The sequence below is a fragment of the Nerophis ophidion genome, linkage group LG14 (genome assembly GCF_033978795.1).
Source record: "Nerophis ophidion isolate RoL-2023_Sa linkage group LG14, RoL_Noph_v1.0, whole genome shotgun sequence".
In the NCBI taxonomy this organism is placed as follows: Eukaryota; Metazoa; Chordata; class Actinopteri; order Syngnathiformes; family Syngnathidae; genus Nerophis; species Nerophis ophidion.
In genome coordinates this window covers 44,203,446-44,217,427 of record NC_084624.1, presented here as the reverse complement: position 1 = coordinate 44,217,427, position 13,982 = coordinate 44,203,446, and the positions used below count along the sequence as shown (strand labels likewise).

The window sequence follows — 13,982 nt, the reverse complement described above, 5'->3', positions numbered from 1 at the left end:
AGCGTGTCCTGGGTCTTCCCTCTGGCCTCTTGACCAGATGCCCGAACCACCTCATCTGGCTCCTCTTAATGTGAAGGAGCAGCGGCTTTACTTTATCAATGGCATAAAAAATAAAAATTGAATGCCTCTTTTCAGCGGCGGGGTTTGGTGGTAACGGGGGTGTATATTGTAGCGTCCCGGCAGAGTTAGTGCCGCAAGTGGATCTGGGTATTTGTTCTGTTGTGTTACGGTGGGGATGTTCTCCCAAATTGTTTGTCATTCTTGTTTGGTGTGGGTTCCCAACGTGTCCTGGGTCTTCCCAGTGGCTTCCTACCGGTTGGACGTGCCCTAAACACCTCCCTAGGGAGGCGTTCCAGTGGCATCCTGACCAGATGCCCGAACCACCTCATCTGGCTCCTCTCCATGTGAAGGAGCAGTGGCTTTACTTTGAGTTCCCTCAAGTTTCAAATACTAATAATTAAAAAATATCAATGGCATATCAAATAAAAATAAAATAAAAATGGAATGCCTCTTTTCAGCGGCGGGGTTTGGTGGTAACGGGGGTGTATATTGTAGCGTCCCGGAAGAGTTAGTGCCGCAAGTGGTTCTGGGTATTTGTTCTGTTGTGTTACGGTGGGGATGTTCTTCCAAATTGTTTGTCATTCTTGTTTGGTGTGGGTTCCCAACGTGTCCTGGGTCTTCCCAGTGGCCTCCTACCGGTTGGACGTGCCCTAAACACCTCCCTAGGGAGGCGTTCCAGTGGCATCCTGACCAGATGCCCGAACCACCTCATCTGGCTCCTCAAACTTTAGTTTTGAAGGGGTAATTGCCAACTTCCTGTTGATTTTTACTAAAGGATGTCAAGGGGTTGAGAGGTTCTGGTTTGGTGGCTGCGGGATTAGGTCTCTGCTTTTTGCAGATGATGTGGTCCTGATGGCTTCATCTGGCCGGGATCTTCAGCTCTCACTGGATCGGTTCGCAGCCGAGTGTGAAGCGACCGACCGGAATGATATTCAGCACCTCTGAGTCCATGGTTCTCGCCTGGAAAAGGGTGGTGTGCCCTGGAGACCCTGCCCCAAGTGGAGGAGTTCAAGTACCTAGGAGTCTTGTTCACGAGTGAGGGAAGAGTGGATCGGGAGATCGGCAGGCGGATCGTTGCGGCGTTCTCAGTAATGCGGACGTTGTACCGATCCGTTGTGGTGAAAAAGGAGCTGAGCCGGAAGGCAAAGCTCTCAATTTACCGGTCGATCTATGTTCCCATCCTTAACCTATGGTCATGAGCTTTGGGTTATGACCGAAATGACAAGATAACGTGTACAAGCGGCCCAAATTAGTTTCCTCTCCTTTAGAGATAGGGTGAGAAGCTCTGCCATCCGGGAGTAGCTCAAAGTAAAGCCTCTGCTCCTCCACATGGAGAGGAGCCAGATGAGGTGGTTCGGGCATCTGGTCAGGATCCCACCTGAACGCCTCCCTAGGGAGGTGTTTAGGGCACGTCCAACCGGTAGGAGGCCACAGGGAAGACTATGTTTCCCGGCTGGCCTGGGAACGCCTCTGGATGCTCCGAGAAGAGCTGGACAAAGTGGCTGGGGAGAGGGAAGTCTGGGCTTCCCTGCTTAGGCTGCTGCCCCCCGCGACCCGACTTTGGATAAGCGTAAAAAGATGGATGGCTGGATGGATGTCCATTATTATAATGTAGGTCTAAGTGAGACCTACATAGAGGTTCTTGTTTCATGTCTTTTCGACATTCGTACCAGAAGTTACAAGCAGTTTTGTCTGTATTTTCTTCTTAGGACACAGTGGTTCTTAACCTTGTCAGTGGTACCGAACCTCACCATTTTCATATACGCATTCACCGAACCTTTCTTTAGTGAAAAATAAAATGTTTTTTTTTCAAATTCAAAACAAAGTAGTATGTATTTGGTAACCCTTGAGTATGGAGAACATATTCTAAGTACCAAAGACTTCATTTAGAGTTATTTGGACACTAGAGCAGTGGTTCTTAACCTGGGTTCCATCGAACCCTAGGGGTTCGGCAGATGTCAAAACACACCCGACTCATCGTCTCAATAAAAACTTCTCCCTATCGGCGTATTACGGATACGGCAACAGCAGAAGTCACACTGATTTGCAGGTGTAATTTGTTGTGAGTTTATGCAGTCTAGTGTGAGTTTAGTGACGGTTTTGTTGGTTGAACAAGGTGATGTTCATGCACGGTTCATTTTGTGCACCAGTAAAAAAAACATGGTAACACTTTAATATGGGGGATATATTCACCATTAATTAGTTGCTTATTAACATGCAAATTAGTAACATATTGGCTCTTAATTTGTCATTATTTATTAATGCCTTATTTGGCTTGGCCTTATTATTATAACCCTAACCAAATAACTCCAAATTAAGTCTTTGTTACTTAGAATATGTTCCCCTAGTGTCCAAAAACCTCGAAATTAAGTCTTTGTTACTTAGAATATGTTTTCCATACTAAAGTATTACCCAAAAAAAATAACTTTGTCTTGAATTTGGAAAAAAAAAAGTTTTATTTTTCACTAAGAAGTGTTCGATGAATGTGTTTATAAAACTAACAAGTTTCGATACCTCCAACAAGGTAAAAAACCACTGCATTAGAGGAACATATTCTAAGTAATAAAGACTTAATTTAGAGTTATTTGGACACTAGCGGAACATATTCTAAGTAATAAACACTTAATTTAGAGTTATTTGGACAGTAGGGGAACATATTCTAAGTAATAAAGACTTAATTTAGAGGTATTTGGTTAGGGTCAGGGTTAGAGGGTTAGGGTTATTATAAGGCCATGCTGAATAAGGCATTAATAAGTACTTAATGATGACTAGTTAAGAGCCAATATGTTACTAATTTGCATGTTAATAATTAACTAATTAATGGTGAATATGTTCCCCATACTAAAGTGTTACCATGTTTTTTTTTTTTACTGGTGCACAAAATGAACCGTGCATGAACATCACCTTGTTCAAAAAACAAAACCAACACAGTGCATAAACTCACAACAAATTACACACCTGCAAATCAGTCAGCTGATAGGGAGAAGTTTGTATGTACACGATGAGTCGGGTGTGTTTTGACCTCCGCCGAACCCCTAGGGTTCGATCGAACCCAGGTTAAGAACAACTATCCAAGGAGCAGTTTTGTCTGTTTTATTCTTAGAGCGCAATTTTGAGTTTTTTTTTATTTTTTATTAGATCACAATTTTCGCCAGTCCTGATGTGTGTGTCCAGTTTGGTGAGTTTTGAAGCATTTTAAGGGGGTCAAATTACAGCTCAAAAAGGCAAAAAAGACATTTTTTAGGAAACTTTGCACAGGGGTACTATGAAGGCGCGTAATATCAAAACGGGAGCAGTTGTTAAAACTCTTTAAGTAACTTTTAATCATAAGGGTTCAATCTCTTTCCTGTGCGAGTTTGAAGCCGACACGACAAACTCGCTCAGAGGAGATAATGTTTGAAAAAAGTTGACGGGTTTTTACAAAACCTTTGTTTTGAAGGGGTAATTGCCAACTTCCTGTTGATTTTTGCTGAAGGATGTCGATTATAAAAATGTAGGTCTAAGTTTGTTTCATGTCTCTCCTACATTCATAATGGAAGTTACACACAGTTTTGTTTGTGTTTTCTTCCTAGGAGCAGTTTTGTCCGTTTTTTATTCCTAGAGGGCGCTAGAGCAAAATTTAGAGTTCTGGTTTTTTTTTTTTTTTTTTAATAGATAGCAATTTTTGCCAGTCCTGATGTGTGTGTCCATTTTGTTGAGTTTTGAAGCATTTTAAGGGGATCAAATTTCACCTCAAAAAAGGAAAGAATACATTTTTTAGGAAACTTTGTGCAGGGGTTCTTTGAGGGCGCGTAAAATCAAAACCGGAGCAGTTGTTAAAACTCTTCAAATAACTTTTAATCATAAGGGTTCAGTCTCTTTCCTGTGCGAGTTTGAAGTCGACACGACAAACTCGCTCAGAGGAGATAATGTTTGAAAAAAGTTGACGGGTTTTTACAAAACTTTTGTTTTGAAGGGGTAATTGCCAACTTCCTGTTGATTTTTGCTGAAGGATGTCGATTATAAAAATGTAGGTCTAAGTTGGTTTCATGTCTCGCCGACTTTCCTACCAGAAGTTACAAGCAGTTTTGTCTGTGTTTTCTTCCTAGGAGCAGTTTTGTCAGTGTTTTATTCCTAGGGGGCACAAGAGCAAAATTTTGAGTTTTGGGGTTTATTTTTTTTTAATAGATCGCTATTTTTGCCAGTCCTGATGTGTGTGTCCAGTTTGTTGAGTTTTGAAGCATTTTAAGGGGGTCAAATTACAGCTCAAAGAGGCAAAAATGCCAATTTTTAGGAAACTTTGCACAGGGGTTCTTTGGAGGCGCGTAAAATTAAAACCGGAGCAGTTGTTAAAACTCTTTAAATAACTTTTTATCAGAAGGGTTCAATCTCTTTCCTGTGCGAGTTTGAAGTCGACACGACAAACGCGCTCAGAGGAGATAATGTTTGAAAAAAAGTTGACGGGTTTTTACAAAACTTTTGTTTTGAAGGGGTAATTGCCAACTTCCTGTTGATTTTTGCTGAAGGATGTCGATTATAAAAATGTAGGTCTAAGTTTGTTTCATGTCTCTCCTACATTCATATCGGAAGTTACAAGCAGTTTTGTTTGTGTTTTCTTCCTAGGAGCAGTTTTTGTGTGTTTTATTCCTAGTGATTACAAAGAATACATTGGAGGCCGCCCACCACGGTTGATATACCGCACACTAAAGTCCTAATTTCTCCGTAATTGTTGTTTCAAAGCTAATGAGGATTTTGGCATAATGACGGTAGTACGTTTTTTTTTTGGGGTCGTTAATTGCGCCATGATTTTCAGACAGCTTGTTGGTCACTAAATACTGCATAAATGGGAATCAAAAACGGCCACAAAATCATCCATCCATCCATTTCTACCGCTTGTCCATTTCGGGGTCGTGGTGGGGTGCTGGAGCCTATCTCAGCTGCACATGGGCGGAAGGCGGGGTACACCCTGGACAAGTGGCCACCTCATCACAGATAGACAGACAACATTCACACACTAGGGACCATTTAGTGTTGCCAATCAACCTATCCCCAGGTGCATGTCTTTTAAAAATGTGTATTTACAACTTTAATAATATAAACATAATATGCAAATGTAAAAAATGTAAGCTTTTAGTTTTTTTGTTGTTGTAGATTTTTTTTTGTTTGTAATTGGTTTTTAATCTTTATTATTGACTTCAAGTTATTACCGTATGTCTTCATATACATCCATCCACTGCAGTGTTTTTCAACCGCTGTGCCGTGGCACACTAGTGTACTGTCTGGTGTGCTGTGGGAGATTATGTAATTTCACCTAATTGGGTTTAAAATATGTTTTGCTAACCGGTAATTATAATCCGCAAATGTGCCGTTATTGAGTGTCTGCTGTCTAGAGATCGGCAGAGTGACCGTTTAATACTCTTCCATATTAGTAATTGGCGGCAGGTAGCTAATTGCTTTATAGTTGTTGGCAACATGGTTTGTCGTGATCATAATATGCAGACGACAGTGGGAGGCAGCGTGCTGGTAAAAGGGTATCTAATGCTTAAACCAAAAATAAACAAAAGGTAAGTGCCGCTAAAAAAATGCATTGAAGCTTAGGGAGGGCTATGCCAAACAAAGCTAAAACAGAACTGGCTGCAAAGTAAACAAAAACAGAATGCTGGACGACAGCAAAGACTTAGTGTGTGGAGTAGCAGACGGCGTCCACAAAGTACATCCGTACATGACATGGCAATCAACAACAAAACAGGAGCGCAGGACAATAACTAAAACACTACACATAGGAAAACACCCAAAAAACTCAAGATCAGTCTGGGTGTTATGTGACAGGTCATGACAGCACACCTACTTTGAGACAAGAACTATATTGATCCATGCTTGGTTATGGTTTGAATTCATATCCAACAATTGCGAGAACGACTTTTTACTGTCAATATCGACTGCTAGATTTCATTTTTAAATGTTTTCTACTGGTGGTATGCCTTGAGATTTTTTCAATGAAATAAATGTGCCTTGGCTCAGACTAGGTTGATTAACAATTATGTACTGTATAAAGAACTAAGCCGTTGCCAGAGACTATGGCCAGGTTGTTCTAACAGTGAGGTGGCCTGCTAAGTCACATCCTGAAGAAAGATGACCAGGTCTGAAGATCCTAATGAAAAGAACCCTAAGCGCGTATGTTATTCAGTGCCAGAGAGCGCTCACAGTGCCGTGTGTGCAAGTAAAATGTGGCACTGGTCCAAGGGGGGCCCTCGCTTCCAATCATTGTTGTTTCTAACGAGCCCTGGAAAAGGCATCCACATCTTTTTTTTTTTTAGTGCGGATGTTGCAACTTGTATAAACAAGACGGTAACACGGTGTCAGGCTGGCTGTCATATCTGCTGCCTTCAAGTGCAAACATGCTTTTTACTTGTTCAATTATAAGAAACACACTTTAGGGTGGGGGGAGTCACTTCCTATGTGCGGAGTTGCTTTCATGAGATAAGCGATAATGGCTGATTTAGACCGAGACAACAGTGGAACTAGAGCTGAGCAATCTAGTCCCAATCTGAATACTCCCCTTTCTTTCTTGTTGTAGCCCTTAAAAGCTGGTGTTGCGCGTTCAAGTCAATCAAGTCAGTGTTTCCCCCAGAATATTTGTTGCTGAAGTATGTACGAGGTGTAAGGAACAGTGTAATTTGGCTGGTCGCCAACTACAGACTGTGGTGAAGTAGGCCGGCTTCGTCGCGTGAAGAAACCTACAATTTTTGGTTGCGTTCTCCGCTCCGTATGCTGAATGGCAATATACGATATATATCTCAATAGTTTTTCTGTAAAGTAAAAACAAAGCACAAAACAGTCCTAGTTACCTTAGATAATAAGTATGTCATTATATTGTCTTAGTAAGTCAATAATTACAAAGTCAAAATAATGACATACTTAGTATCTGAGGTAACTAGGACTGTTTTGTGTATAGTCTTAGTGAGTCAATATTTACAAAGTCAAAATAATGACATACGTAGTATCTGAGGCAACTAGGACTGTTTCATGTATAGTCTTAGTGAGTCAATATTTACTAAGTAAATACAAAATAATGACTAAGTCAAATTAATGACTTACTGTAGTTAAGCGTTTGAACAAAAATAGTTAAAAGTTGGGTCACATGCTCACATATGCTGACCCCGACAAGCTGGAGAGGACAAACAAAAATTTAAAAAATGTTTATATATATAAATATATATATATCAGGGCTGCAAATCTTTGGGTTTCCCACGATTCGATTCAATATCGATTCTTGGGGTCACGATTCGATTAGAAAATCGATTAATTTTTTTCAATTCAACACGATTCTCGATTCAAAAATTATTTTTTCCCGATTTAAAAGGATTCTGTAGTCATTCAATACATCGGATTTCTGCTGACATGCAAGCAGAGTAGTAGATTTTTTTTAAAAAGCTTTTATAATTGTAAAGGACAATGTTCAGGGTGTACCCCGCCTTCCGCCCGATTGTAGCTGGGATAGGCACCAGCGCTCCCCGCGATCCCAAAGGGAATAAGCGACAGAAAATGGATGGATGGATGGAATGCTTTCTCAACTGATTGCAATAATGTACATTTGTTTTAACTGTTAAATGAACCAAAAATATGACTTATTTTATCTTTGTGAAAACATTGGACACAGTGTGTTGTCAAGCTTATGAGATGCCATGCAAGTGTAAGCCACTGTGACACTATTGTTCTTTTTTCCATCCATCCATCCATTTTCTACCGCTTATTCCCTTTTGGGGTCGCGGGGGGCGCTGGCGCCTATCTCAGCTACAATTGGGTGGAAGGCGTCGTACACCCTGGACAAGTCGCTATCCCATCACAGGGCCAACACAGATAGACTGACAACATTCACACTCACATTCACACACTAGGGCCAATTTAGTGTTGCCAATCAACCTATCCCCAGGTCAATCTTTTTTTATTTTTTTATAAATGTCTAATGATAATGTCAATGAGGGATTTTTAATCACTGCTATGCTGAAATTATAACTAATATTGATACTGTTGTTGATAATATTCATTTTTGTTTCACTACTTTTGGTTTGTTCTGTGTGGTGTTTGTGTCTCCTCTCAATTGCTCTGTTTATTGCAGTTCTGAGTGTTGCTGGGTCAGGTTTGGTTTTGGAATTGGATTGCATTGTTATGGTATTGCTGTGTATTGTTTTGTTGGATTGATAAAAAAAAAGCTAGATTTTAAAAAAAAAATGCTCTTGCATTTTCAAATTCGAATCGATTTTTTTCCCACACTCCTAAAATTTATATATATATATATATATATATATATATATATTTAGACTTTAGTTTAGGCAGTGGCTCTGCGTGAAACCCTGCAAGTGGTGTCCTATTTCTCAGTCAGGTAAGCAGGAAATTGGCCAACTGTAGGGTCGCACAGACCTCGAAACAAAGTACAGTAAGCTCGGGAACCTACCTAGATATCGAAATTTCCCACATTAAGATATGCCTGTTAAAAACATAGGCATGAACTAAATAGAAGTCTACAGTTGTAAGTCGTAAGCTTAATTATTGGTTTTCATATTAATGACACCTATGGTTTTGTTCAGATGTTCAACCTTTGCTACTTGTTGTATTTTTTTAAAACGATCTAAGTTCCAATATATTTTGCTAAAAGTAGCTGTAACTTGGTTTAAAAGCCAAGGGCCGGGGGGTTAAGACGAAGCATGAAATTGGGATTGGGCCTAAAATATGGGCATTAACTGATGAAGAAAACCTAGTTGAGGCAAAAGGTCTTTTTAGACAAACCAAACAGTCCGGTTGCTATCAATGAATGCTCAGAGGATTCATTGGACTTGGAGGAATGAGATCATCCATTAACAACGGAACCTCTAAACCGGTTGATATTTAAACTGTTTGGGGAATTAATGGAGCTAAAATAGTTTGTTCTAGAGTTAAGCTGTGGCTGTCATACATGTATTAACAGAACATCCACAAAATAAGTAACTTAATTATGTTCTCCCATCTTCTGCCCATAGCCTCAGGGAATTGGTGAGCCCAGTGTTTACCATGCCGTGGTGGTCATCTTCCTGGAGTTTTTCGCATGGGGTCTGCTCACCACCCCAATGCTATCGGTAAGTCCTCGTCCACCTCCACTCCACCCCCCCTGCCCCCACACAGGACTTGAGGCATCTCGGACGTCATGCAATTAGAGTTGCCTGGTGTTCCAACTAAAAATAGACTGACGTTGAAATCCAGAAAAGTAGGTACACCAGTAAAAAATGAGATGTATTTAAGTGTGCACATGCATAAAGCTGAGCACATTTCTTGGTTACATCGCAACCAACGGGGAATTGATCTCAGGAGTTGGCTTGACATGGCAGGCCCAGACCACATCCAGGCTGCAAATCCTTTTTAAATATTAAAATCCGGTTGAAATTAACCATGTGCTTAAGTGCTGCATCTTCTCCCCATCAGCCATGTTGTAGTTTTTAGCGTTTCCATATCGAGGACTGACAGTATAAGTTAGAAGAGGGGTCACCAACGCGGGTCGCCCATGAGGACCAGCTGAGTCTCCCACTGGCCTGTTCTAAAATAGCTCAAATAGCAGCACTTACCACTGAGCTGCCTCCATTTTTTAAATTGTATTTATTTACTAGCAAGCTGGTCTCGCTTTGTTTGACATTTTTAATTCTAAGAGAGACAGAACTCAAATAGAATTTGAAAATCCAAGAAAATATTTTAAAAACTTGGTCTTCACTTGTTTAAATAAATTCATTTATTTTTTTACTTTGCTTCTTATAACTTTCAGAAAGACGATTTTAGAGAAAAAATACAACCTTAAAAAAGATTTTAGGATTTTCAAACACATATACCTTTTTACCTTTTAAATTCCTTCCTTTTCTTTCCTGACCATTTAAATCAATGTTCAAGTCAATTTTAAATGTTTTTATTGTAAAGAATAATAAATAGCTTCTGTTTTTTCGACGAAGAATATTTGTGAAATATTTCTTCAGACTTATTATGATTAAAATAAAATAAAAATATTCTGGCAAATCTAGAAAATCTGTAGAATCAAATTTAAATCTTATTTCAAAGTCTTTTGAATGTCTTTTAAAATTTTTGTTCCGGAAAATCTAAAAGAAATAATAATTTGTCTTTGTTGGAAATATAGTTTGGTCCAATTTGTTAGATATTCTAACAAAGTGCAGATTGGATTTTAACCTATTTAAAACATGTCATTAAAAAAATATATGTTTATTGTGAGAAATCATTAAGATGTTTAGTGTGTCCGCAAAGATAAATATCATCAATTATTAATAATAACATAGAGTTAAAGGTAAATTGAGCAAATTGGCTATTTCTGGCAATTTATTTAAGTGTGTATCAAACTGGTAGCCCTTCGCATTAATCAGTACCCAGGAAGTAGCTCTTGCTTTCAAAAAGGTTGGTGACCCCCGGGTTAGAATGATAGCACTCTAATAGACTCCATGTGTAGAATTTAAAATATTTCAATAAACTTAAAATATTGGCTTTGTAATAAATTGTATGTTTAATCTTATGATACCGCTGCGTTGGTGAGTATGTGTGCACATTTGTTAAAGTGTGTTTTTTAGGGCATTGCAAATTGACGCTGCTTTAAAACGTACTTGAATTTGTCTAGACGAGGTTTAGCTGGCTGTCTTTGGCTATAATGATAGTTCGTTATTTTTCACACAGCTTTATCTCTCACTTTTGTTAGTTGGCTTGCAAGGTAGAAGCTAACACTCTTTCTGCGGTTGAGACCACATCCTCCCTCCAGACGTCCGACAAAATGTCTCACGTATCGCATATGTGCTGCCATAAAAACGATGTCCGCTTTGCAAAATGATTCATTCATATTTTTAACAAGAATAAGGGGAAATATTCTTACATATTAGATGTTATCACTGGCGATGTTGATGGTGAGTGACCCACTTCCGCCTGAGTCAGGGGTAGGGAACCTATGGCTCTAGAGCCAGATGTGGCTCTTTTGATGACTGCATCTGGCTCTCGGATAAATCTGAGCTGACATTGCTTAACACGATAAGTAATGAATAATTCCACTTGTAATCACAGTGTTAAAAATAACTTTCAAAATATAAAACACTCTCATGCTTTTTTATGTTCAAGAAGTTGCATTTATGGTAAGAAGTTATTTATTATTGGTTAGTGTGGGGCTTGCCCCCCTGGGGGTTCTTCAGACCACCAAGAGCCTGTTTTAGGGTTACAATATTGTTTTATTTTATTTTTCTTTCAGTTGCTTTCCATCAATTGTCTTTTTCTCTTTCGTCCTCACCCGCGCTCTGGCTCCAGCCCCAACCCTGTCTCTCTTCCTGGCTGCTGCTTATAACAGAGCGACAGGTGATTAGATAACAAGGCCCAGGTGGGCCATCTACGCACCTGTCGCTGATTTCGAGGTCGGTCCTGGCAACATCCTGCTTCGCTGCAGGCCACGCCCCCTCTACAGTTAGCTTCAGAATAACAATGTTATTACAAAGAATAAGAGACCTATTATACTCTGGAAATGTTGGTCTTACTTAAAAATGCACGCGTTTAGTTGTGTTCAGTGTTGAAAAAAATATTATATGGCTCTTAGGGAAATACATTGTAAAATATTTGGCTTCTTGGCTCTCTCAGCCAAAAAGGTTCCTGAGCCGTGGCCTGAGTGATGACATCATGATTATATAATCAAATAGGGCTGGGCGATATAGCCTTTTTTTTAATATCTCAATATTTTTAGGCCATGTCACGATACACCATATATATCTCCATATTTTGCCTTAGCCTTGAATGAACACTCGATGCATATAATCACAGCAGTATGATGATTCTATCTGTCTACATTAAAACATTCTTCTTCACACTGCATTAATATATGCTACTTTTAACTTTCATGTAGAGAGGGAAATCACAACTAAAACTGTATTTATTAAGCAGTTATTAAGCAGTGGCACAAACATTCATGTAATTTCCAAAACAGAGTGCAATATTGTCAGAGACATTTTAAAACAAGCTATTAGTGCACTTTTGTGAATGATGTCACTAAGATGACATCAAAACAACACTAAATTAAAGTGCACTTTTTGTACAGAACGCCACTACAATAGTTTAAAACAAATCAAGTGCACTTTTGTGCATGATGTCACTAAGATGACATATCAAAACAACACTAAATTAAAGTGCACTTTTTGTACAGAAAGCCACAACAATAGTTTAAAACAAATCAAGTGCACTTTTGTGCATGATGTCACACAAGATATTTCAATAACTGTCAAATAAAAATGAGCTGCAAATTAGGAACTCATATATTGTATGTCCTTCGCTATGTGGTAGGTTCCTGCGGACATTATCTCCTTCTGTTGTTGACTATTTTTTTCATATGGTGGTCATTTGGAAATGGTTGCCTGGGCATTTTATTGGTGTGGCACCGAACGGAGATGTTGACATGCGGAGTTTCAAACACTCTTCATTCTCTAGCGGGTGACTTTTCAAATGATGCTACATTAGCAGTAATGCTCCTTTTTGTAGCAACGCTTTTGTCCCACACTTGACAAATTACGGTTGTCTGTTCGACATCTTCCCGCTTGAAGCCAAACCACCGCCTGACGATGGACCCCCTGCTGTTTTTCTTGGGAATTAATTCGTCCTTCATTTGTTACCAGATTTACTGCTTCTTTCTCTCGTATTACCACTCGCACCACAGCTAAAGTTACCCATGCCGCTACCTCTCTGCTCCACAAGGGCGTATACGCATGTTTTATCGAGGAGAGACAAGAAAGAGTGAGAAGAGCCTGTAGTGTAATGCCCGCAGGTAAAAGCAACTGCGTGAGAACGTATACTCCAATATCAAAATATAGTCATTTTCTTTATCGCACAGAGACAAACCCTCGATATATCGCTCAGCCCTATAATCATAAAAATATAATTGTAATTGACAAATTATATTGTCAACTTTTATCGACAATGTCGACTAATTGTTGCATCCCTATCCGAGATATACCTGTGGACCAGTGGCCTATCTACACTTTTTTTCAGGAGTGGCACAGGGGTGGCACCCATAAAACATTAATTGTACCCCAGGAGAAGTAGTAGCTACCATTGTAGTTTACCACGGTTACCACTATGGAGTTAATCTTCTTGTAAAACAATTGCTGACATTCAACAATATCGCAAAGCTTTGAGCTATTACAGTAAGTCGGACAAAATACAAATAGTTTACTAGTGCACTGCAATGTGAACTGGACTGTTTATCCAGTTTTGTTGACAGTAATGGGCGTGTTCTAAATTCATGTTTTTCAACCTTTTTTGAGCCAAGGCACATTTGTTTTCATTGAAAAAATGCAGAGGCACACTACCAACAGAAAACATTAAAAATTTAACTTAAGCAGCCGATATTGACAGTAAAAAGTTGTTCTCGCAAGTGTTGGATATGAATTTAAATCATAAATAAGCATGCATCACTATACTGTAGCTCTTTTTTCAAAATCCTGTCACCACCTGTCACATCACGCCGCGACTTATGTAGAGAATTTTTTGCATTTTCCTGTGCATAGTGTTTTAGTACTTGTCTTTTGTTAGCTTTTCTTGTTTTGTTGGTATTTTCCTTTAGCTGTTTAATTTCTTTCCTGAGCGCTATTCCCCACCCCTGCTTTGTTTCAGGAATCAAGAATATTAAGTTGTAGCTATCCTTCTTTGTGTGGACATTGTTGATTTTCATGTCATTTTCGGATGTACTTTGTTGACGCCTTAAGACGCTGTAAGTCTTTGCTGTCGTCCAGCTTTCTGTTTTTGTTTACATCGTAGCCAGTTCAGTTTTAGTTCCGTTCCGCGTAGCCATCCCTAAGCTTTATCACATACCCTAGTGGCACTCGCCTTCTGTTTATTTTTGGTTTAAGCATTTTATATCTTTTTACCTGCACGCTGCCTCCCGCTGTCGTCTGCAT

General features: G+C 39.4%; 1 protein-coding gene across 1 annotated transcript in view; it reads left to right on the top strand.

The window, feature by feature from the left end:
- Positions 1-13,982, top strand: part of mfsd14a2 (major facilitator superfamily domain containing 14A2) — a 54,363-nt gene that overhangs the window by 830 nt on the left and 39,551 nt on the right. The window contains exon 2 of the mRNA XM_061920827.1: positions 9,057-9,152. Within this exon, the coding sequence (XP_061776811.1) occupies positions 9,057-9,152 (96 nt within the window). The remainder of the gene's footprint in view (positions 1-9,056; positions 9,153-13,982) is intronic.